This window comes from Pavona decussata, unplaced genomic scaffold (assembly GCF_977016875.1).
Source record: "Pavona decussata unplaced genomic scaffold, jaPavDecu1.1 SCAFFOLD_102, whole genome shotgun sequence".
Classification (NCBI taxonomy): Eukaryota; Metazoa; Cnidaria; class Anthozoa; order Scleractinia; family Agariciidae; genus Pavona; species Pavona decussata.
The window spans coordinates 5,892,257-5,917,885 of record NW_028145517.1 but is presented as its reverse complement, the minus strand read 5'-3'; the positions used below and the strand labels follow the sequence as shown (position 1 = coordinate 5,917,885).

The following is a 25,629-nucleotide window of genomic DNA, read 5'->3' as shown; positions in this document are numbered from 1 at the left end:
AATATTGCTGTTTTGCACGAAACTACTCTAGGCGATGTGTTGGAAAGCCTACTATCGGCTCCACCAATCACAAGAGCGCGCTTCCAATTAACTGTCAATCAACTTAAACAACTGGTTGTCAGTTTCTCTCATATGAGTTGCAGATCGAGGGATCAACTCTTCTCGAGAATTTCGAATGTACAGTAACAACAGGCCGCGAAGATGGCGAATTGCTGCACAAAGAACGAGAAAAACGAACCTGTGGGTATCAAGTTCGAAGGGAACAACGTCGAGCAAAACATTGAAGCGTGGCTCGATGAACATCTCGATTTCGTCCACTCGTATTTTACGCGTAAAGCGAGCAGGACCTTGATCGATTCTTGGCTTCAGTCACGGTCGGTTCGGACTCCTACTCCGAGTGGAACACCGCCAGCATCGGGCTCTTCAACGCCTGTGAGGAAAATATCAGCGTCTGAATTTGAAGGGAGAGGAATTTTAAAACCCTTGGTCAATGTGGTGGATGGCCAGGCGACTTTCCTTTCTCCTAGTGAACCTTTTCTTAGGACACGCTCGCCGCACAGAAATCGCAAATCGCGGGTCGAACTGCTACAACTCGACGAAAGGGAGCTATTAATGGAACTCGTTAAGGATATTGCCAACGATTTGGACGTGAAAACTCTTTGTCACAAAATCCTGCAAAATGTTAGTATTCTTGTCAATGGTGACCGCTGTTCGCTGTTTCTTCTTCAAGGCCCGAAAGATGGGCCCCGGTTTCTCGTGTCTAAAGTGTTTGATGTCAACGCGGAATCTAAACTAGAAGATATGCAAGGCCTAGAAGAAATTCGAATTCCTCTTGGAACGGGGATTGTAGGCTACACCGCTGCGACTGGAGAAGTTGTGAACATTGCGAATGCATACGAGGTGAGTCAGCTGTTTCACCCTCGCTGTGTCTCGCTTGTTTTCTTTCCTTAGCTAACCGTTGCCTAGATGTCTGTTTTCACAAGCTTTTCCGAATTTACAAGTTGCGTAGCAGTGGTAGTAATTTTGAATTAACTCTGTGTATTTCTTTTATTTATCCACTTTTCATTTGTATGTTGAAGGAGCGGTGTACCTTCCAACCGGCGGAACATTTTATAGTTCATAAACTAAAATGTTTGGCGCCTGTAGCTGTGCTCTCGAAATTTCCTGCTAATCGATTATGAGCCGTGTTGCTTTCAAGAGCTTAACCCCCTTTGGTGGATTTAACTCGGTAAACGAAATGTCAGTTTTGTGGAATCTTTTCTGAATCTGGGTGAAAAATTCGTTTAATTTCCTTGAGCCGTCAAATTTGCGAGTGACTCCGTGGTAACGACAAGAGTGTATTCGATTGAGGTACAGCCGTTTACTATCTTCGGCCAACTGTCGTTCCGTTGAACGCTAAGATTTATGTTTTCGTCCTCGCTGGCATAAAATAAGCGAAACTACGCTTGCACTCCGTAGCAGAATTGGGTTTGTTAACCTAGTTTTAGTCATCAACATCGAAACAGGGCCGCTTTTTACGGGAAATGGGTAGTTTTTCGTCAAAACATGGTAGTTGTAATTGCCGTCCCCTTTTGCGCCGACATATTTACTTGCTTGTTTACATTTCATCGGCAGAGTCGGTACATTCAAGCAGAGAGATTGTAGCTTCGGTACTTTATGAGAAAACAAGAGATTTATTCGCAATCTCATCCGAGTTAGTTGTGCGACACCGCTAAATTCTGAACCTGGCGTGTCATTTGAAAACAATAATGATCACAAAACTATCCAGGCAAGAAATTATATCAACAAATGCAATTTGTATTAAATTTTCTCAAACCTGTTTGTCCTTTAATTTTTCGGCAAACGGTAGCATTTTCGAAGAGTAATTTTCTTTCGTAGATAAGGTTATAAAGGCAAGCTTGAACGGCTTTCTTTAGAATTTAACGTTGTAAATTTATCGAAAATATTGGACAACGGGGTGTCGTCTGGATGTTGTCGGAAATATTTCTTGTTTCATGTCACTAGTGTCAAGTTTTTGCTGCCCCAATGTGAAGTGGCGCGAAGCAATCGCACAAAAAAGAGTCTTGTCTTCTTTCAGGCAAAATTTAGCTTTTAAAAGAAAATATGCGAGAGGTGAATGATTATAAAAACAGACTATCTATATAGATGTCACGCGAGGTGATTAAGCGCTTTGGAATAATCCTCCTTATTGTAACCACTTTAGGGTTTTTTTCTAGAATGACAGATTAATTACCATGGGTAATATTCTTTTGGCTTTTGGTGATATTTTTCCCTTTATTTTCTGAATACTAACGTCGGGTTAAATCGAAAATAGTAATTTGCTCCAAAGGAAGTAAAATTTCAATGGCTGGCTTTGTGATGTAAAAAGTCGCTGGTTCATTTTTCATTGTATACCCGTAATAATATGCCGTAACAAAAAAAGGCATGAAAAAAGAAGAGTTTGTGTAAACAGTTATATCTCCTGGCTGAAAGCTCTCTTCTTAATTAAAATAAAATTTATCATATACCGGACGTGAAAGTGGTCCGAATCATACTCTAGTGTTTTGGCAGGAACGGTGCGAGAAATTTCTAAGAATAAAAAAAAACTTTTGTATGTATTAAACCACAAGCGTATAGTCCCCCATCTTGTAGATTACAAAGTAATATAACTTATCTTTGAGATTGCTGTTTCGAACTGGTATTCATTTATATTCACGGTGATAAAAAATGTTTTTTCTCCAATTGGGCGTAAGTTGACTTGTGTAAATACATGAAAAGTTTATTTTTTTTAAATGCACCAAAAATAGACAACTTTTGTTACCCAAAATATTGTGTTTTTGTAGGTAAGACTATCAATAAGTAGGAAAAAGGTTTTTTATCTCAAAAATAGTCTTAAAAACTTTGACAACCTGTAGTTGCTGATAAATATATGGAAATTGACGTCTGAAAAGGATTTGAGATAACACCTAGTTTTTATTCCACAACTCCATCAGTTTTTCTGTGCATCTTTTAAATGGTTGGTTTGATCACAGTAATGTTCGAACATTTTGTCTTTCTGTTAATTTCAAAATGACTTAAAACATCCTTGAAACAATTTGCATTGAAATAATTTTGCTTTGGGTTGTAAGGTACAATTACAGCTATTTTTAGATTAGGGCTGACATACAGGTTGTAAGGAACTGCTGTAAGTTATAATTTTTAAGGAATTGTGTTACGGTGTACATACAGAATGAAATTGATTGCAGTGTAGATGCTTACTCTGTTTGGTTCTAATAGATTATAGGTAAGGTTAGTGCCTATGATTATAAATCCATCATGAAGGTTTAAAAATTGTCAATTTTAATTATTGAATATATAATATAGTATATCAAGTCTTGAAGTTGCTACCTACAATTTAACCAGTGAAGACTGTCAGACCATAGCAATGGTTGAAAGATTATCAGTCAAGCTAAAATGGGAAATTTTGAAAATGACAGTTAGGTTCAAATCTTTGGTTGTAAGGGGACCATATTTTTGCCATCAATTTAAATATCAAAGCAGTATTTTTGTGTGAACAATGAACAACACCTATTTGTATGGACTATAATGTTTCATAGTAATATCACTGAAATTCCTGTGAATGGAATTGTTTTTCTTCATTGTGTTTCAAGTGTATCATTAGAAATCTGTGGACAATATTGTTTTGAGAAAATGCTGTAAGTATTGAGATATCAGACTGAAATTGTTTTCAATTGTATCACCTCTGTTCTGGTCCATCCAGCTGTTTTTAGGGATTTCCTATTTCGGTTATCATGGATTGTGAACATAATGTTTAATTTCAACCTCCACTGATATTGTTGTGAGGAAGTTGTAAATAAATGTCATTAAATTTAATCAGGCATTTTAATACATGTACGATCACCTAAAAATCCATGGCAGCAATTGAATAAGTTACTTTTACACGACATTGTTTTCTATACATGGGAATCATGCAACGTTCATGGATGAAGTGTTAGTGATATATGTAGCAAAGTGTTAGAATATTATTTTGAAATTCAATCTTGAGATGCCAAGTTAAATATTGCTACTAAAACATGTAGTCGTGGATTTAAGACATTATGTCATAGAGTCTACTTGAGGTCACATGGCTTTTGGGGAACAAACTTACATTTTAAGTACACCAACATGAACATTCTTGAGTGCTTTGTAACTGAACAAAAAACTAGTGAACTAGTGGCAATGCTTCCTCTGTAAAAAGCAAAGAAAGAATGTTTTTGAGCCTTGCATCAATTCATTTCACATATTTCCATTGTATTGTAAAAACTGGTCTTAACATTGATTGGAAGTAATTAAGTTGTTTTGCTTATTTTATTTGATGGTTTTAACAGTCTTAAAGGGTAAGTATCACAGAAATTTGATGTCATTTCAAAACCCAAAAATGTTTGTCTGTCAACTGAAACAAAAATATAATAATTATTGTCTATTTTTGTTATAAATTATCACCCCAGTGTGATAAAACTGTTGGTTAGTGCATCTGCAGCCAGAGACAGAGTAGGTGAGAATGGATCGAAACTTGAAAATGTTAGGCTAACATTTTTCAAGTTCTTGCATGCATTATTGTTTCCAGAGTGCATAGTCAAGAACAGATCACAAGTTGTTCCTTTCAAGAATTGAGTTGATTTCTTTCATCGTTGTGCTAGAATTATTTTGTAGCTAAGTGAAGGTCTTACCTCACATTGCACCTATACTTCACCTATGTCCAGAAATGCTTCTGACCCTGAATTTGGGTATGCCATGTTAGATACGGGAGTTAGTTTCTAACTAAAAGAAACTGTGGTGCTGAATTGGTGGTGGGGGGGAACTAATGTTTGGTATCATAAACAGCTCAGTTGATACTTGGTAATTTGGCGATCGTAAAGAGATTCAGCTATTGAATTTCTTTTTATGGTGGCCAAATTACCTCTGTCATCAACTCTGCTGATAAACCAAACAAGGTGAGGATCAGGAATGTGTGTCTTATTAAAATGATGCTCCTCCACCTTATTAACATAAAATGTCTACAAGTTCTTCTTTGGCAGTGTAGGTTAAGTTTCTTATAAGTGAGTAATGCACTAATATAAAGACCAGGGCCTGGTTGTTCGAAAGCCGATTAACGTTAATCCATGATTACAAGTTAAAGGAAACCTCCACTCTTGAAATAAAATAGAGTTAAATCGTTGAAAATACAATCTAATTTTAAATTTGGTTGGAAAACATGGAAATAATATTTCTGTATCAGAGAAAACAGAATTTGATTATCGCCTATTTTTCATTTTAAATTTCCCAGGCGCCGCTATCTTGGATTTCATGACGTAATATATATGGTTGCTTTATTGTTTCACACAAAAGAACTTTCGCTTACTATCAATAGCGGCAACCATATTACGTCATAAAATCCAACATGGTGGCGCCCAGGAAATTTAAAAATGAAAATAGGCGATAATCACATCTAATTCGTAGCTCACTTGTATGTGACTTCTACTTTTTTAACCCTTTGACTCCTGTCGAGTTGCCATGGTTTTCGCATACATTACCTTTTTTCTAGAGCGGTTTAACGCGATAAACTGCGCACTAGATAAATTAATATTCTTGGCTTCCAAAATTAACTGCATATTAAACTGGAATGATTAAACAAATGTTTTCCAACGTAAAATAATATGGTTACCAATTAATCATTTGCCGAAAAACACACTTGAACGCAAAAATTGCTAAAATTCACGGCATGTTGATGAAAACCTTTGGCATATCAAATTTCAACCCGCTTATGCAAATTGCCCTTGATTACGCATCTGTTTCTTCTCAAACGAATATATGAATTGACAAAGACTCAAAAATCAACAAAAAGCTTTTCCAACAAAACGTTTTATTGAAATAAACAATATATTTGCTATTAGAGGCAAAAAACTTTCAGTTTTTTTGCGTGCGTGCAAACACGCATGTAAAATTTGAAGACGCTCCGTGTTTGTACAAAGCGATTACTCGCAGTAAATTCGGGCACGTTTGCGATGAAAATTACAGAAGTTACAGAATTCTGGTTCAAATCATCACTTAAACTATTTGTAAAAAGCAAATCCAAATCGGAAAACATCATTTACCGTGTTGTCACCATTGTCCTGGTCTTATAAACTCCGTTTGAAGCCCGCGGTTCGGTTTTAACTTTTGAGGCATATTTCGGTAGCGGCGTGGAAATATAAGAGATCACAACGCGAAACGGCTTTTCGCTGTTTTTTAACGCCTCCAAGTTCTCTTTTTTGACGGTAGATTATTGTTCACGATTATTCCTTTCCATTGTCAGCTTAAAAAAGATGTACTTGCTTTAAAAGATGAAAAAAACATGTCTTGAAACTTCAGGACCGATTCACGCGCGGCACCATTTTGTAATTTTGCTCAGCTCCATGCGGTAGGTTCAGAAGGATCCTTTCCCCTACCCCCTAAAATGCCTTAAAATATGCGCAAAAGACAGATTCTGATTGGTTTATCATTCTACTAGCTATTGTGACCTTTTCAGGACGAAAAAAACTCCAGGAGGGGAGGGAGAACATATCGAGTTTCACGCGCGGAGCATGCGCGAGGTACGGCCGGTTTTGGCCGGTCTAGGAGTCAATGGGTTAAACTAAAATTTAAAATTGAGACACTATTTTTGACAAGTTACCATCAATTTGTTGTTGGAGTGGAGGTTCCCTTTAACTGAGGTTTTCAACTCGCTCATTAAAGATGATTTTAAAGGCTCTTCTTAATCTAAAGGTAAAGAAGTCTAAGGCAAAAGTGAGGGACAAAAATCTTTTGGACAAATCCTTACAGATTAGTAACAGTTGACATTAACCCAGGATTAGCTTAATTTGAACAACTGGGCCCAGGGACCTTTAGGTGAACTTATGTGGGCTTGATTTCAAGCCACTCAAAATGCCATCCTCTTTCTTGGGTAGGAAAGGCCAGTCTCTAGATCTGTAGATCTGCAGAAAGTGAGCCTGAGTAAACCATTATGCTGTGTTGATCAATGAAACATGGATTAAAAAACAAAGTGAAAGTGGTAAACCATGTCATATTTAGATCAAAGCACCCAGGACAATGTCTTCTAATAAACGAAATTGAAATATAAATTTATCATTGAATATGGTATGTACATCCATTGCCCTGTCTTGTTTAGAAAGACATTTTGTACTTTCAGTTCCTAGTTTTGATTAGATTTTGCAAAATTTGTCAGTCATCTGCCATCTAGGACAAGTTTATTTAGAGTGTGCCCTATATTATGAGATATTTTTATGTGATCGTTTTACCACAATTCAAAAGTTAGAGCAACACAACTTATTTTCTTGGCAGTCAGATCTTATCTGTATTAGTCGTGTTGCTCTAACTTTTGATTTGTGGTAAAACGATCACATAAAATCATCCCACAATAGGGGTATGATATATAGTCGGGGACATAATATAATATAGTCTGACTGTATTGTAATTACCCTGAGAGCAGTGGTTGCTCCACCAGATGCTACAGCTGTACGGTGGAGAAACCATAGTGACTGCTCGCAGGGTATATTGTAATAATTACAATATACCCTGTGAGCAGTGGTTGCTTCACTGTACTGTCTGGTGGAGAAACCACTGCTCTCAGGGTAATTACAATACAGTCAGACAGAAAGTTGATTGCACAGTGTACCATGACTGGTTTTTATTTATAACTCTAGAAAGAAAATTAAAAAGAGGTACTTGAGTAACTGAAGGGGGGGTTGTATGAAATGCATCAAAATTAAGCAAGATTAAAAAATAACCACAAAATGGTATCAACCTGTGATTTTTACCATTGTTTGAAATTCCTCGGATTAAATGTCAGTCATTACTACAGTGATTATTTCATTTTTCTGACTTTTACATTTAAAGCTTGTATTCGGAAGAGAAAAAAGATTCCTTATTAACAGCATGACTTTAAAATCAATTGAGTGTCACGCTAACTGTCATATTTGTTCATTCTAAAAATACCCTAAGATCAGTGACTACATATAATTATTTTATGATTAATGAGCTTCAATCTCAAAAGCCACTTGTCTCTAATGCAGATTTAATTTGTATTAGTTGTCCAACCAGGTATCACCACTGTTTGCATCTAAAAGCCAATTAATGGATTGTGGGAATGAATTTTTCAGAGTAGAATAACTCCTTGTGTTCTGTGCCTGAGGCATCTCAGCTGCATAGGATATTCCCACTTCTGTATTGAGCATTTGGTTTTGATTTCCAGTCAAAGCTTTGGAACGAAATTAAAGAATAACTTTTCTTAAGTGATATTTTTAATGAAGACTGTAATATATTTTAATCCGACAGCTGTTAAGATTTTATTTTAATTAGTCTGTGGTTTCCTTGATTTTGTTTTTCTCCCTTTTTCTTTAGTCTGCACTGTACACACAACTTATAGTCTTTCACGTTTTCTATAATTATTGCTGCTGAATTTTTTGTGGTCATACCGTATGAAATTCTGACAACTCGTTGAAGGTTTGTCATTATCCGAGCCCTTGCTTCAGGATGATTGTCCATTTATTCTTAACATTTTAACAATGTGTTGACAGTTACAGGAACTCTTTTACCTTCCACAATAATTTTACCAAGTTAAACATTTCACAAATTGCCAAAAAATACTTTCACTTGAAAAACACACTCAGGTACACAAAGATCATGTAAATACTAGCCATAATAAAGGACTGCTCAGTAGCTTTCATTTTAACTGTGTGCTACAGTTATCATGTCTGTGCAGGAGACCATGGCTACAGTCCTCGCTGGTTTATCTTTATCTTACTTTTATACGTTTAGGATCTGAACACAACAATGCATTTTACTGCCATTAATTTTAATCGAATTGAGTATGCGAATTGTGCAGTCAGTCGCAAGACTTACAAGTAGATCTCTCTTTTACAATGCAATAAATCGCACCATAGTATTAATGCTCAATAGTATTCATTTAAAATAGAATACTGTCACACTTCAGGCTCAAGAAAGTACTTCTAGAGAAAAAAGTGTCTGAGCTCAACTTGTGTTTATGTCCAAAAGCTGAAACTGAAATTTTAAATCAATATTTATTTATATGTGATTAGAGGCTTGTGGTGGCATGTAAGAAATTCATGAATGGAGTCCAATTAAAATTAAAATAAGTATTTTCGATAGAGTATTTACAAAAGGAATCAATATATTATTAAAATAAATAGTTTGTAACTAAAGTAGAGACTTGGAGGCCTCTTAATGACCACACATTCAATATTTGACGTAGCTAAGTTTTGCAAGACTTAGGAACAGAGTTGCAGGATTGAGATCCTCTGAATGAAATAGCTTTCAATGATAATTTTGCTGTGGCCAATCTCTTAGAATTTACGGAGCATTCCAGAGAGATGGCTGTCATGGGCATGTCTTTAGTTAGTAAATAAATGTTTTGTGTTCCAATAGTGATGAGTTTCCAATTCTCCTTGCAACATTACTATCTTATCAAATATACTCAATTAAAAAATTAAAAAAAACTTTGACAGATAAAAAGTATAAACCATGAATGATGGGACCCAACAGCTTTCTGGGATATGTCTGACCTGTAAGCTTATTTGTATTCTTCTTGTTAGAAAATAAAAGCATATGCGGTTTTCAGGGCTGAAAATTTACATGTTTCTACCTTTATATTAAAATATTCTGTTTGTAAATAACTGTAGTTTTGCATGATTTTTGCTCCTAAGTTAAAATTGTGTAATAAGAGACATGCTCAAGAAAAAAGGTTAAAGACCACAATATTTAATACCGATATTTTAAGAAAAGGATTTAACGTTTTCTCTGAGTAAAGAGATAATGAGTTTTCTTTTTTGCATTGTATATGTTTCATGATTTCTTTGTATCAGCGTATTGCATATGATTCATTGATTTCACTATTATCTTTTTGAATCGTTTGTGATAGTTTTTGTTTTGCCAAGTGCTTTCTAAGATCAAAGACCTTTTATATGACACAAGATGAGTGTTTAGGGTAATTTAGTACAAACTGATGGACTGTTGTTTGATACAAAAAAAAGCTACACAAACATTGAAACCCGTTTGTACACTGTTTGTTCGGAAATTTCAATTTGTGTCTGGACTGTTAACAAAGGGTAGTCACGGTGGTTATTGAAGTGGAAAGAAATACCTCTATTCACACATAAAGATTGTTTACATGTGACATATACAACATACACATAGAGTAAGATAGACAGATATGAAAAGGAGATAATTATAGCAGCAAGAAAATCATAATGAAGATTTTAAAGGGTGTTTATTAAGAACTGACTTAATTAAAAACATAATCATCCTTAGCTAAAAGTAAGCTACAAATGGATTTCCTAAAAACTGCCTTAGGTTACCCTTCAGGGTAGCTGAGATGTTGTTCCAATATTAAAATATTGTACAATGGTTGCAAAACAACAAAATGAGTGCCTTTGAATTTTCAACTTTTATTAGGTTTTATGCTAAGAGCTTAAAGAGTTTAATGGTGCCAAACCTACTCAGACAATAGCTTTTATTGAATTAAGGGTTGGCCTGGCACATTTCATTCTTTGACCACTGACCCAAAGAAGCAATACTTCATTTGTGACTGCGGTTTGAATCTAGAAGGAAAAGCATTAAGTAATAACTAAATGATTTTCAAGGAGACATTAAGCATTAGTCTGTTTTTGGAATGCAAATGGTTAAGTTTGCTAATGAATGGAAAGCAGCTGCAGAGGTGGGATAATCCTTTAATGAGAACATTAACATAGTTTGCATTGTAAAAAGATATTCCACTTCACTCTAATATGCCATCAGTTTTATCCTCTTTCCTGTATTAAGGATAATCAAACATGAGTGATGAGTTCTTTCAGCTGTAGTCTAGGACACTTTTCACATTGTCCCACTTAATTCTAGAACAATGATGGGAAACAAATCAACTCCCCTAATGAAATTGCACTTGTGCTTCATACTTAACATAAGTTTTTTTTTTTTTGCCTTCAAACCCCTGTCCCGCCGCCTTGTAATTTCCAATTCCTTCTGTTTGGGTGGAGGGTAGGCAAGGGATATTTTCTGAAACTGCACATTTTAATTGACATTTTTTTTTTGGACATTATTTGTAAAAACTTGTTGATGTTTTCTTGTCACTGCATATTTAATCACTTCATTATTACCTATGTTCATTAAATTAATATATTTGTGGTCTTGGAATATAAATATTTTTTATATGACGAGAGAAATTGAAACCTTATATGTGATCCCAGAGAATATCCATACCTCCCCCATGGAAGGTTTTTAAATGAAAATATGAAGCTAGATTGAAAAATCCAATTCTATAATCATCCTAAGCTAAAATTAATAATTGATCATTGTTTTCCCAAAAACTGCCTTAGGTTACCCTTCAGGGTAGCTGAGATTGTTGTTCCAAATTAAATTATTATACAGTAGTTTCAAACTGACAAATAAGCACTTTTGAATTTCCAACTTATCATCTTTTTGAAAGTAATTTCCTTTGCTATAGATCTCTACCATATTGTTGAATTTTATTGGGATTTATGCTAAAAGCTTGAAGAGTTAATGGTGCAGAACCTACTCAGACAATAGCTTTTATTTGTCTGAGTAATAGTTGACCCACATTTCAGCATCTTCCGACTGACTCAAGGTTAAAACCACCACTGCATTGAATCTAGATGAGTAGAGGTGGAGGATCTAAGTGTGGAAAGAAAAAAAAAAGAGTTTTAGTTATTTTGTTATTCCCTTCATGAATTTGTGTTATTTTATTGAGCTTTGCCATGCAAAAAAGAAAAAAAAATTATAATTATGAGAAGAAGACAAACAAATGAGCAATCAAATTACCCAGATTTCCAGTGAAAAATGTCCGGGGAAATGCTGCAGCTAGAGCCAGTTACAGTGGTCCCTTAAAAGTTCCCATTTAAAATCAACTTGAAGTTGAAGGTGTACCTTATTGGAATCCAGTGGGTCTTCCTTACTAGTAAAGAGATTCGAGTGCTGACGTTTTGAACGTTAGCCCTTCATAAGATTTGCTCTGACGGAGGGTTAATGCTTGAAACGTCAGCACTCAAATCTCTTTACAGTGGCTAATTTACCTTAAGTTTTCAACTCTGTTGATAAACCATTCATTTCTACTCCCCACCGACGCTGCACCACAGTTTCTTTAGAAACAAACCCCCCTTCTTCCTAGTGTCAAGTAAGACATTCCCAGTTAGGGCTTTTCACTCTGTTATAATGTCAGAAATGTTGATGTTTTTTTTTTCTCAAACAGGATCCAAGATTTAACCAGGAAATAGATCAAAAAACTGGTTACCACACTAGAAGCATTCTCTGCATGCCAATCATGGACACTTACCATGGGGAGGTATGATTAAACAGACTGATTAGAAGTACATTCATTTGTAGTCATTGAATAGTTACTTGTGTTTGATTCACTAATAATGGCTCCAAATTACTATTCACAGCCATTGAATAGGGTGACTTTGATATTTCATTAATACATCTCAAAAGAGTTTCAGTTGTATTTGATGGTGTATTACAAGCCCTATGTATAACACATTCAGATTTTAATGGATTGTCGGCACAATTGACGTTATTTGGCTATTCAACTTAACTCAGCACACACATATAAACAATGAGAAATAAACTTTAAGGTCTGTTCTGTCAATTTTCGTTGGTATGTTCTGAAGGAAGTGTACATCTTAAAGTCTTACATATATCATTGACTATTAGTGTCAATGTCCAGTGCACAGTGAATTATTTTTCTATTAAAAAAAAGGCTAACTTGTTTATTTAACTCAGCATGAGCATTAACAATAAGAAATTAAGTTACTCACTGTTGATTGTTTGGTGTGTGTTACCGGTGTGTTCCAGCAAACTTGTCTTGTGAGTTGTGAATTTTGGCTTCATGACAGTCAAGCTACTTGAACTGAATTCCTCAGTCGAGTTTGACATCTGAACTTGTTGCCGGCCTGCATTTTTGTTTTTATTTATTATGTATTTTTATTCATTTGCCACTTAGTACAATCGACAAAAATTTAGGAAGCAGTAGTGTTAAGATAAAGGACGATAAATCTGGTAACTTTCCTCTATGTGAAATCAAACCTTGCAGCACAAAATCTTCCAACAAGTCACCAACCATTGGCCATATTTTTGTTTACTGTTCAGACCAAGCAACGGTGTGTGCGTGGGCCAAAATAATTAATTGAAATGGTGCCAAAAATGCTACCCCAGCCAATGATGTTTACCCTTTGGTTACACAGGATGCCCATGAAACTGCAGACCACCCAAAAAATTAGGATTTGTTCTTCTAATATCCAAAACAATAAATAAATAAATAAATAAATAAATAAATAAATAAATAAATGAATGAATATTTCTTCAGATCCCTTCCTTATCCACTAGTAGGTTCCTGCGAGTTTCATTTAGATAGTTACAGATGCAGTTTGGTCATGAATTTGTTTTGTATTGTGTTTAGGTCATTGGTGTTGCACAAGTTATAAATAAAAGAGGATTTCTAGATCACACCTTTACCAGAGAAGATGAAAAGGTAGATTTTAGAAATTTCGAATCTATCATTATAAGGCCAATTATCGATACACAGTTTAACATTTTGTTGAGCAGCAAGTGTTGATCCTGCTGTTCAACAAATCTTGAGCTGTGTATCATGTGATGTTACCTGTTGAAACAAGGCATCAATATGTTGCACGTTGTTGAACAGAACAGCTCCCAACATGGCACTATTCTATTCAGCAACATTCAACATGTTGAATGGCAAGCTAGGAGAAAGCATGAAGTAATAATTGATAGTGGAGGCAAAAAGTCTAGTCATCACTTATCATTTGTTGTCACCAAGCATGGGGGGGGGGGGGGGTACTCCCTAAAAAATTGGATAGGGTGTGCGGCCCGCTTCCCAAAACCCTTACCCTATTTATGACCAAAATCTGCCATTTTCCCTACCCTATTTATGACCTGACCAAAAATTTGATACCCTATTTATGACCTGATAGTGTCTGGTCAACTTCAGTTTAACAAGATGCCCGGCTAATGGCATTACACGGAATGCTTAATGTAGCCCCAATTATTCCCCATTGTATGTTTTGCAGATATCTAAAAACTATCCTCCCTTGGCAATTGAAATAATTGTCTGAATGGTTTTATTCAGATATATTGCGTGATACTTATCGTTGTATTACTTGAAATCATACCAGAAATAACTCTGCAATAACGTCATGACCCCGCTGAACTGGTCTGGCCTCCTCCAGCTCTAATCCTTCGCTTCCATTATGCGATCTGTTTTTGAAAGCGGAGCTTCTTCGCTGTGAACTCTCCCAATTTCCACCGTTTCAACGGTTGAGTACTACCTAGAAGTTATTATTTCGATTAACCGCTTGAAAAAGGTTTGTTTTCTCTCTGCAAACGGCAGATCAGAGTCTTAAATTCATACATGTGGCTGCCATTGAACAAAAACAACTTTTCGAAATGATGATTTGCTTTGACGTCACACAGGTAGAGATAAGTGGGTCCCCTCCCTCGTGATATACGCGCCGATAATAGATTTTGATTGGGCTGTTTTTGTTCAAGACAATCAGAACAATAAATCTCTTCTGGGAGAGTGTAGAATTTAATCAACGTTTAATGAATAAATCAAATAATGATTTGACGTCACACAGGAAGGGATGAGTGAGTCCCCTCTCTCGTGATATGTGCCCGAATAATAGATTTTGATTGGCCTGCTTTTGTTGAAGACAATCAGAACAATACATCCCTGCTAGGGGAAGGCATGATTTATGCATAAATTAATGTGGCGATTTCTGACTACGATGAAGAAAAAAAAAGATACCCGACCGAAACCTAGACACGGCCTGCCCTGCGGGCATTCCGTGTAAAAACCCCTGGAGCCCAGCGCGTGACAAGCCAAATTCAAGACTAGAGTGCAAAAATCGATACCCTATTTATTACCAAAATTGCGGCAAAATGGCTAAAATCGATACTCTATTTATGACCAAAGCGGCTGAAAAACCATACCCTTTGAGGCCGCACATACATGTACCTTTGTAGCTTATATATTTAGGAGTACCCCCCTCCCCCCCCCCCCCTGGGTCAGCAACACTGTTGCACTGTGTATGATTGGCCTAATCCTTTAAGACCCAGTATCAACATATGTATTCTCCACATAGTTCTTGATACATTTCTTATGGTACTATTTGGGAGAATTTGTTTAAGCATCAGGAAATCTTTGATGATCATGTACTTTATTCTCATGAGTAGTGATATTGTAAGGAGAAATTGTGTGCTGGTCACTACTGGGACTTAAAGGCTTCAGTTAAAAAGTTAGCACTATGAAACTTGCTGTTAAAGCCTTCAAGAAAATGAAATGCCTTCTCCTGTTGATTGTGTTTGGTAATTGAAGGGCTGGATGTATAACTGCCTTATGTTGAAAGCTGGGCCGTTTTTTTTTTCCCCGGATTTGTCTCAATTTTTGCATGTGAGTATGTATCAATGTTAGCTCATTATAATTTCTGTATTTCTCAGATATTTAGCAAATACCTTGTCTTCTGTGCAATTGGAATTGCAAATGCAGAACTCTATGAGAGAGCACAGCTCGAAATTAGAAGAAACCAGGTAATGCATTTATTTGAAGTACTTAATTTTGTGCTGTTGTTCAGTTGAATATCGTCTTTCCTTGATTGGTTGTAGCTGCAGTTCTCTCTCCTTTGTTTCAGGTTTTACTAGATCTAGCTAGAACGATTTTTGAAGAACAAAGCACACTACACAACATTGTACAGAAAATTATGATGATCACGCAGACTTTACTTCAGTGTGAAAGATGTTCTGTTCTTTTAGTTGACCCAACGTCAAAGGTATATGACACGTTGTTTGTTTGGTGCAATTTTGATGTTCAATATTTCTGCAATAGTTACAAGTTATGATGGTACTTGAGAGTTGTCTTTTTTAGTTTCCTTCTAAGGGGACGATTATTCAAGGGTGCCAAGTATTTGAGGAAAGTTTTCTAAGGGCATAGTAAATTTGAAGATTTTAAGCAGCAACTGAGAGTAGTATAAAACTCCTCTTTTAGCTTGAAAATGAATCGATGTAAAATCTTTGAACAAGCATTAGCCCACTGGGCTTCTTTTTGAAATTTCACAATAGTTAGTTGGTTGTTTTTTGGTGAATAGTCTGAGTGTGTTAAAAACTTGTGGAAGAGGTCTCACTGTCTTTTGAATTGTAATTAACACAAAAATGAGTCAAATTATGTAATGACAGTTATACCAGTGACATACAATGATGATGATGATGATAGTGGTCATGTTCTGTATTTTATTTCAGACGCTGTTCTCTCAAGCATTTGATTTGGAAGCACGGGACTACTTAAATGAAGATGATCAAACTGTTGTCAAACACAGATCTTGGTAAGGGTGATAAATGTTTACAATCCTCCTCTGTGACAATGATACCAGCAATTATGTTGCTCCACTTTAGTCTGTATTCTTTCATAAGGGTGATTTAGATGGTACGATTTTCTTTTACGACTGTTGCATGTGATTTCTAGAGCGCACGCTGCTTGCATCATGTAAAAATCGTACACAACTCTCGCCACTCAACATTGCCTTTACCTACGATTGTCATAGGATTTTAAAACATGTTTTAAAATCCTATGACATTTTTCGTGTTGTGTGCATCTTTCGTAAGGATGTTGTAGGTTGATTTACACGACGCGATTCGTGTTGTAGGCATGGCGTAAGCGTGTCGCATGCGACAAATCGTAGGCAAAATCGTACTGTCTAACTTGCCCTTTAAGGAAACCTCCCCCCTATTCCTGGCAGCGAAAATGAGCAAAACAAATATGTGTCAATATCTTAGAAAGAATGATAATATTGTTTCTAAGACATTGACCCAAAAATGGAACCAGATCTGAGTAAAAATGGAAAATGACCTCAATAAAGGGCTGTTCAATTTAAACGTAAATAACAGAAAGAAAAATAATTTATTTATCTTTTATTAGTTATTGATTGCAATGCATTTCTCTTCAACAGTAGTAAGACAGAAGTCAGATTTCCTGTCAATTTAGGAATTACCGGTCATGTTGCGACAACAGGCGAGGTATGTACGGTGTGGTCAACTATTTAAAGGTCAGTTTCTACATTCTCTTCATAAGGGAGTTAATGAACTTTGCAAGTAAATTAATTCAAAATCAATTCATTTTTTTTATTCTTCAGACATTAAATATACCTGACGCGTATAAAGATGAAAGATTTGACCCCTCTGTGAGTACACGCTTTCAACCTTCCTCAATATCAACATACATGTACATTCTCCTAACTGTTCTTGTATATTTCTTATCTCACCAGTTAGGAGAATTTGGTTAAATATCAAGCATTTTCCTCTTGTTGGTCATTTCTTAAATTTTCATAACCTGTTTGTTTAATCAAGTCATGATTTTTTGGGGAGAAATTAGGTGCTATTCGATCACTTTTGGGTTTTTAAGGGGTAAAGTCATTTAAATGTTCCTTTTTACCATACACGTATAATTATACTGTTCTTTAACCTTTGAATTTAAACTCATGGTTCTTGTCCATCTGAAATGATTTTTTTCTCTTGTGAATGCAGGTTGATCAGGCTTCAGGCTTTGTCACAAAAACTATTCTCTGCATGCCAATAAAGAATGGCAGTGAAGAAATTATTGGTGAGATTAAAATATGAATTCATTGATGGCATCTTTTCAAGTTATTTAAGGATGCTTGAAACAATTTCACTTGACATGAAATCAGATAAATTTACCTGTAACACTGGTTTGTGCTTGCAATGAAACACCGAAGATCTCAGTGCTGTCATCTCTACTTAGCGCTAGTAGCTTTAGCTGGAGAAGAATCCTAAGGCAGGGACTTTTGCATGCTGTTGTAGTTGATCACTTAAAAAACAAAGTTCTCATCTACGATCTCTTTTTTCTTACATTTTAGGTGTTGTTCAACTTTTGAATAAGCTGGATGGAACATCATTCAACAAAAATGATGAAAATCTCTTTGAGGTATCTTGTAATCTTAGTTTGTATTACAGACAACAGTCTTGATTTCTAACATGTATGTCATATGGGATGCAGTTTTCAGATTAGAAGCTTGTCAATCAAGTTTCAAGTTACATGATTGTGTCTTTTCTCCGCTCCTGCCTTCGTAATTCATTTGTTAAATTAGCGTTTCCACCAGAAAAATCAGTGAAAGTCGAGTCTTCAGGGAGCTATTTTTTGTCATCTTTTTGTTTATTATTTAGTACACCTTTGCAAGGCGTTGGGAAATTTTGTATCAAGTCAGGGAAATTCTAAATTATACCTTCAAGAGTTAGAATGAAAAGTCAAGGATTCTTTTGTTACCACTAGATGATTATGTATTAAATAGAGTTATATTCCTTTGAACAAAGGTAAGTAAAATTTTAGAAAATTTCAAATCATCTTTCTGACCTTGGGTTTCACATTACTTTTGTACTAAGGTCATAACAAGTTTGTTAGAAGAAGACCCACCTTGTCTGGGGTAGGGGGGTTATCGAAGACACCACCTATCGCATGAACATTAATTACCGACAAAATTTTACTGGCTTTAAAATTTGAGTTGACACAGAAATATTCAGCTAGGAAGAGTCAGCATTGCTAGATAAATAAGAAAAGTGAGGTTTGAATCTCACTGTCATTTTTTACTGCTGAATAGAGGGGTGGCTATCCAATAAAGCCACCATCTTTTGAAGTTGAGGGGGGGGGGGTGGGATTCAGGCAGAGACCATCTATTTTGTGGTTTGGTGGGTCCTGTTTGAGTACAGTAGTTTTGACCACTTCCCTAATTGCTCTTTTTATAGGCATTTGCAATTTTTTGTGGAATGGCAATCCACAATACTGTGATGTATGAGAATGTGAACAAGGCCATGGCAAAACAGAAGGTAGCACTTGAGGTGAGTTCAAATGATGCCACTCCAAAATCTTCAGTGAAATAAATAAATCAGTTGTGGCATTTAGAGAGGGAAACCAAATTCACCAATAGGAAAGGTTGTTCTTAATTTTGCCAACTCATGATCTCTTTCTGTCTCTCTTTACTCAAGGTTCTTTCATATCATGCTGCAGCACCTCTAGAAGAAGCCAACAAATTGAAGGTATTTACCCCTCGGTCCAATACTTTAATTTCCATATATTTTTTAACAGCGCCAATAAATCAACTTGAATTTTAGTCAATGTATTACTTGCACTGAAAGTTTAGAGACTTTCCTTTGTTCCTTTAGTTCATGCCTGTCTTCTTTCCCTTGCCAAAGCTTAGTAGCTTCTGTTATGTTATAAAGTTAAAAAAAATTGTTTGGTACCTTTTGCTCTGATATCTTGTAGTCTTGTCCTTTGCCATCTGTCAGTTCTTTTCATTTGCTGGACTTCACATTTGACGATGAATCAATTGGTGATCAGGACACTCTTCTAAGCACACTTGCCATGGTGATAGACCTTAAATTACATGAGCATTTCAATGTGGAATATCAGGTACACATTCATGGTGTTATATAAAAGTCAACACGAAACCACTTACCACGCGAAATTTTTATGAGTACCCCTGCTCCATCTGTGCAAATTTTGTTTTGTGTAAGTCCCATGAATCCACTGTCTAGTCTTTGGAACATGAAGGAACTCAGAGTAGCCTCCCATTCTCAAATGGGATGTATAATTTAACCAGCATAGACTGTGAGCAATCATCCCTTTTTCCCTCATATCCCATGTCTGAGCAGAAATGCAGAAATTATGCAAACTGGTATAAACGAGGAGGGATGTGTTTTTCACAGCTCATAATGAAATTTGCTGCTTGCTGAATAAAAGCACTGACTTAAGTTTAACCTGTCACCTGAGGCCCAATTTTCACAGCTCTTTTATTTTCTGTTGTGTGGTCAGGTTTCCCAGTGACAGTAATGGTTTACCTTGAGTGAAACAAAAAGAGAGCTTTATAGCAGGTTACTTTAGATTTTCTGATAGACCCCCTGTACTCATTTATTGGTTTGAGCAAGAAACTTGACTTCACATTTTCCGTCTCTGTCTGAGGAAATACTGAGATCCCTAGTTCAAAAACCAAAATGCCCTAACCATTAAACCACTTGGCCTTGACTTATTTTTAGAGTGAATTAAATTTATTGTAACATTACTGTTGTGTTGATCAGGTTCTCTGTCGATGGATTCTAACAGTAAAGAAGAACTACAGACCAGTGATGTACCACAACTGGAGGCATGCATTTAATGTTGCACAGACAATGTTCACTATTCTTAAGGTAGTTTTCCATTTGCCATAATTTGTCGTGACATCTTTTTTTTTTCTAGCCAATAAAAACAATATGTACTCATGTTGTTAGAAATCAGTAAGAAATGCCGAAAGCACTTAATATAAATTATGGCATTGTTTTTTACCAACAGATTGAGGAATTTGGTAATCTGTTTAGTCCTGAAGAGCAATTTGCATTGTTAGTGGCCTGTTTATCACATGACCTTGATCACAGGGGCACCAACAATTCATTTCAAATCAAGTAAGTAGCAGTATCAGTATCAGTTGAAACACTAGGGACCTTAAGCAAAGATGTTTTTCAGACAGGATAGCAACCTGCAGTTGGATGTCTCTCCTTTGAAACACTGACACCATGGCATGTGAAAAGATAATCCTCAGGGCCCAGTTGTTCAGAGTTCAAAAGATTTTTGTCCCTCAATTTTGACATTGACTTTTCCTAACTATTAGCTGAAAACCTCATTTAACATTTAATCGTGGGTTAGCGTTTATCACCTTTTTTTGAACAACTGGGCCCTGGACAACAGAACAAACATTTTCCCATGCATCCTTGTTAAGAAACAAAAACAAGCCAACGATTAATTAAAGAGAACATTTCACTTCTGGTTACTGTCTGTGGCATGCAAACATCTAAGCTTAAGTTCTCCTATGAGTGACGCCAACAGCATATAAACTTAAAAATAACTGAGTGAACTACAGAATTTCTGTAAGCAATATAATAGGCTGCTTCTGAGTTGCATATTTCCTTTTGTTTCAGTGGAAGACCTTATTTAAAACCCTGTCAATTAAATGGAAATCAGTAGAATTAAATAGAATTGTAGTGAAATTTTGTTTTTAATGGTACATTAATGTTTGTGCACGCAGGAGTGCGACGCCATTAGCACAACTTTACAGCACATCTACGATGGAGCATCACCACTTTGATCAATGTATTATGATCATTAATAGCCAGGTAATGAGTTTGACACTTTTGTACTTAACAGTCACTGAATAGTCTCCTATGCGTCTGCTTTTAGGGTCATTAACAACATTTCTCCCCAGACAAAGGGAGAAGCATTGCATTACAGCATAAATAAGAGCTGCATAGAAAACTTCCCTCACAACAACAACAGTGATGGCTCCATGAGACCAAATGTACAGGGTGTATAAGTATGTGTATAATTATGATGCTAAAAGGAATTGTCCATGGGTGTGTAAAATTGTGTATGTATTATAGAGGAAGGAGTTATGCAAAGCCAGTATATGAATCTTTAAAATATATGTTTCACATACACTGTAGCAAGATGGCATTCTCACTTCTGAATTCCAAATTCCCTTCTTGTAGAAAATTTATTTGGTGACTTTTGTAATCCTTAACTATTTTTGTATTAATTTTCAGGGAAATGAAATTTTTGGATCCTTGTCAGCTGTGGATTACAATAGAGTGATTAAGCTCGTGGAACAAGCAATCATTGCGACAGATCTGGCATTGTATTTCCAGTAAGTTCTATTCTAAGGATGCTCTTTTATTAGGCAAAAACAAGTGTGCTCTTTAAGCTTAAATTGTGTCACAACCCCCAAGAAGTGCACATTGTTTAGTTTTCTGAAATTCCTTTGTTAAGTTGTTCACAGCAAAAATGAGGTAGCATTGAGTTAGAGCCTAAAATAATTAATTTGTTTCTCCCATTACAGGAAAAGGGCTGAATTTTTCAAAAAAGCTGAAGCTGGTTGTGAGGATTGGTCAACCACTGAGAACAGAGAACTTCTGAGGTTTGTTTTAATCTCTGTTTAACCCAATTATTTCATCACAAATACCTTTTTCAGTGGTGTTTATAAATCATTTTTTCCATTGTTGTGGTCACCTTAGGGCTATGTTGATGACAGCATGTGATCTATCAGCAATCACGAAACCCTGGCCAGTACAGAGAAGGGTAAGAGGTCCTTTACTATGTTATGGTTTAAAGTTAATATTGCAGACCTGTTTGCAGACACTTTTGTGAGCAGGTAACCTCTTCACATAAGTGGACACCATTCTCGACCCCAGAGCTGCTTGGCTTTGACTACGTCATACACCATACACCTTCCTGCCGTCAGTCATGCGCAAAAGGGAAGAGCTCTGGAGTCGAGAATGAAGTGGACACCTGCTGTAAGCAGACGCCTGTAAGTGGACACTTGCAAAAGACAGACACCTGTAACTGGACACTTGCTATAGGGCAGACACCTCTGTAAGTGGCCACTACATCCTATAAGCAAACACATGTCAACTGGACCCCTTTATGCAGACACCTCTAAGTTGACACCTATAAATATTTACACTTGTCTAAGTTGATACAACCAAAATGTAGACACCTCCTTGCAGACATCTTGAACACCTGTGATAAGCATAATCTTTACTATGTGGACGCCTACTGTAAGCATACTTCTACAATTAACTAGGGCTTCTATAATCAGACTCCTTATTAATTGCATGTCTCTCATGGTTGAACAGCTTGTTAAGTGGGCACACCCTAGAGTAAGTAGACACGTCTCTATTAGACACCATAGTCTATAATTGTACACCTCCCAGAATAGGATAATTTCCAAAACAGGATGTCCAGCTCTTATAGACAGGCACCTCTCGTTAAATGGTCACCTGTATGTTGTAAATTTTTGTTTTCCAACTTCTCTGTAGACTGCTCTACTTGTGGCAGAGGAATTCTTTCAGCAAGGTGACCTTGAACAACAGGAATTGAAGGCCACACCCATGGCAATGATGGACAGAGGCAAAAAAGATGAATTACCACAGATGCAAGTTGGATTCATCGATTCTGTGTGCTTGCCTCTATACAAGGTTGGTTTATATAGATCTGGTAAATGATACCTGTAGCATATTCCATCATTAATGTACAGTAAGGGACTAACACATGTAAAAATCCAACCGATTTAAACTACAACTAGGCAACTCATATGGCTGTGTAATGCAAGAGCAAATGTTATATGGAAATGCAGATGACATAACAATGAGGTTCTGCTAATGTATCCTTTCCAGGAGTCACCATGTAATGTTTTTGGAGACATTTGTGTAAGAGAAAACAGAAAACTTTTATCTGAATGATCTGATCTGCAGTTATCACTGCTGTGCTAAGTATATTGACACTTCAAAGTGATCTATTTTATTGTTTATGTAATATTCTCTTCACAGGCTTTTACACAAATGAATCCCAAGCTTTCACCCCTGAAGGACGGCTGCAGAGAAAACAAGCGACAATGGCAAAAGCTTGCTGATGCTCACAAAGCAGAGGTATTTTTTGTGTTTATAGCTAGGAATTGTTTCCTTAGTAGAGTTGTTGTTCACTGTTCAGATGAATTCATGAGTCAATCCTGCCACTCTTTAAAACTGCAAATTCATGTAAAAGACTTCCGCAAGTTGTACACATGACCCAGAGTTATTTCGTGGAATTTGCAACCAATGTTGTTCACCTTCTTTCTGCAGATTGAGAATCAAGTCTGGAGAAAGAGATGAGATCTGAAATAATGTAAATACTGAATGTTTATTTGTTCTTGTTTTTGTATAGCACTAATAGCTGAGATGTGCATGCATGCTCTAGGTTATACCTACCTAGGTATGTAGACATTTCTTTCACAAGATTTTACATGTAGTTAAATATTTCCAATCTGATACCTATCCAGTTCATGTTACTGTCATCATCATCATCATCATCATCTTTGTCACTATTACAGCTACCATCAATGTCACCGTCGCCACCGCCACAACTACCTCTACCACTATTATCACCGATTTTGGGCCAGCACTATTGTCATCACCATGATTTGACGTCATATTGTAATCTTTTTTATCAGTAGTTGTCATCTTTAATCATCGTCATCAACCATCATTGTCATCATCATCTTTATCATTCTTCTCATCATCGCCACCCACCATTATCACCATCAGGCCTACGCACTTGTAAGTGTTGTCTATCCAAGTGCACACTTCATTCAGTGTTCCTGCTCAACACACTTTCTTTCTCTGCTTCTTGTCATGTCATCTCCATTTCAGGACTTCAAGTTGTAGCCACAGCACAGTCATGTCCAGGTCACATTGGGAATTTTTTCCCCTCTGAACAAACTTTCTCTTTCTCACTTCGTAGCTTGACATCTGCAAGCTTGCACTTCCTGGTTCCCTGTTTAGCCATTTTATATTTATCATCCTTCACACAGAAGGCTTCTATGCAACTTTTAGCCCATAAGACATCTTTTACCAAGCAGCTCAAGCCTTGAAACAAAGAAAAAAGCAAATTACCTTATTGATTCCTTTAGACTTAGTGCACTAAAATATTGTTATAGATGCACTGTTAGTGACCCAGATGCTGAGCAATATACCTTAACGCTGGGCAAATTCTTCCATATTAAGCCTTCACACATTTTACAGTTCTATTGACAGAGCTGTTTTTGGGAAAAGAGCTCTTTATAAGGAGGTGGACTTTATATTTTTGATGAGGTGGTGTGGTCCGGTGGTTTAGGGCACTGGACTTGAAATCCGGAGGTCCCAGGTTCGAGCCCCTTCCTTAGCCACTCTTGTATGTAACCAGCTGGTTTGCCTCCTGCCATTTAGGATTTTTAACGTGTTATGTTTAATTTGATTATTTGTTTCATATGATTTCTGCGTGGAACTCCCATAAACTGGCTTTGGGTTGCTAAGAGCATTTCTACTATAAAAATAGATATTTTAATTTTTTTTTTCATAAATGATAGGTTTACTTAGTTAAATGACACAGGCATACTTTTGCTTGAAGCAAAAAAACCATGTAGGACATTTTTCCTTGAAGCCATTCCTTTTCTGATGACATCTCTTTTCACTGTGAAAGTTGTTTTAATTTCTCATTGTTTTTCCCATCCCATTCCAGGATGTTCTCTCTGGAATCGAATTCACTAGCAATATATTGTTGCAAGGCAGTTATGGTAACATTCTGGACGTGCAACTCATAAATAGCATTATTATAAAAGTTAAACAAAAAATAGAAATCTTTGTACATAAGCTACATATGAATTTAATTTTCTAGAACGTGAATCGTAGATCATTGCCAATTATATGGTTGTATAAATATTATTGTGCATTGCCAAGTAAAGTTATTTCACAAGCTTTTGTTATATATTTTCGCTATAAGGAAGGTCATGTGAAGTGTAAAGACTGCTCTGCTTATGTTTTTATGAGTACTGTAATAAACATTATCAGCAGTGTTACTATTATAGATATATATTATGTACACAGAGACTGTAAACATTTCAATAACAGTTTGATGGCTAGTACCAGTAGGCTAAAATAATTAACTGTGTTTAATTTACTAAACTGTAGCACTTGAAACTTAAAATTCTTACCAAATAGGGCAGATGAACATTC

At 36.2% G+C, this 25,629-nt stretch overlaps 1 protein-coding gene across 2 annotated transcripts; it reads left to right on the top strand.

Moving 5' to 3' along the window:
* The first annotated feature begins 84 nt into the window (after positions 1-84).
* On the top strand, positions 85-25,371 carry LOC146471888 (dual 3',5'-cyclic-AMP and -GMP phosphodiesterase 11-like). Of its 2 annotated transcripts, none has more exons than XM_085120456.1 (23): positions 85-900; positions 12,254-12,346; positions 13,460-13,531; positions 15,517-15,606; positions 15,708-15,845; positions 16,312-16,394; positions 17,019-17,085; positions 17,202-17,249; positions 17,593-17,668; positions 17,943-18,010; positions 18,826-18,918; positions 19,066-19,116; positions 19,343-19,489; positions 20,155-20,262; positions 20,405-20,514; positions 21,135-21,222; positions 21,649-21,749; positions 21,942-22,019; positions 22,117-22,180; positions 22,921-23,079; positions 23,431-23,529; positions 23,804-23,851; positions 25,136-25,371. In XM_085120456.1, exons 1-22 carry the CDS (start codon positions 202-204, stop codon positions 23,807-23,809), a joined length of 2,538 nt encoding a protein of 845 aa, XP_084976582.1. In that variant the 5' UTR covers positions 85-201; the 3' UTR covers positions 23,810-23,851; positions 25,136-25,371. The 2 variants fall into 2 exon arrangements, with proteins under 2 accessions (XP_084976582.1, XP_084976581.1); XM_085120455.1 differs by lacking the exon at positions 23,804-23,851 and adding an exon at positions 23,722-23,764 and having other exon boundaries at positions 25,136-25,276.
* Positions 25,372-25,629: the final 258 nt, after the last annotated feature.

Coding starts and splice junctions, on each gene's coding strand:
- LOC146471888 (XM_085120455.1), top strand. CDS start 202: ATGGCGAATTGCTGCACAAAGAACGAGAAAAACGAACCTGTGGGTATC. Junction 19,490..20,154: donor ATTTCAATGTGGAATATCAG/GTACACATTCAT, acceptor TGTGTTGATCAG/GTTCTCTGTCGATGGATTCT. Junction 22,181..22,920: donor CCTGGCCAGTACAGAGAAGG/GTAAGAGGTCCT, acceptor ACTTCTCTGTAG/ACTGCTCTACTTGTGGCAGA.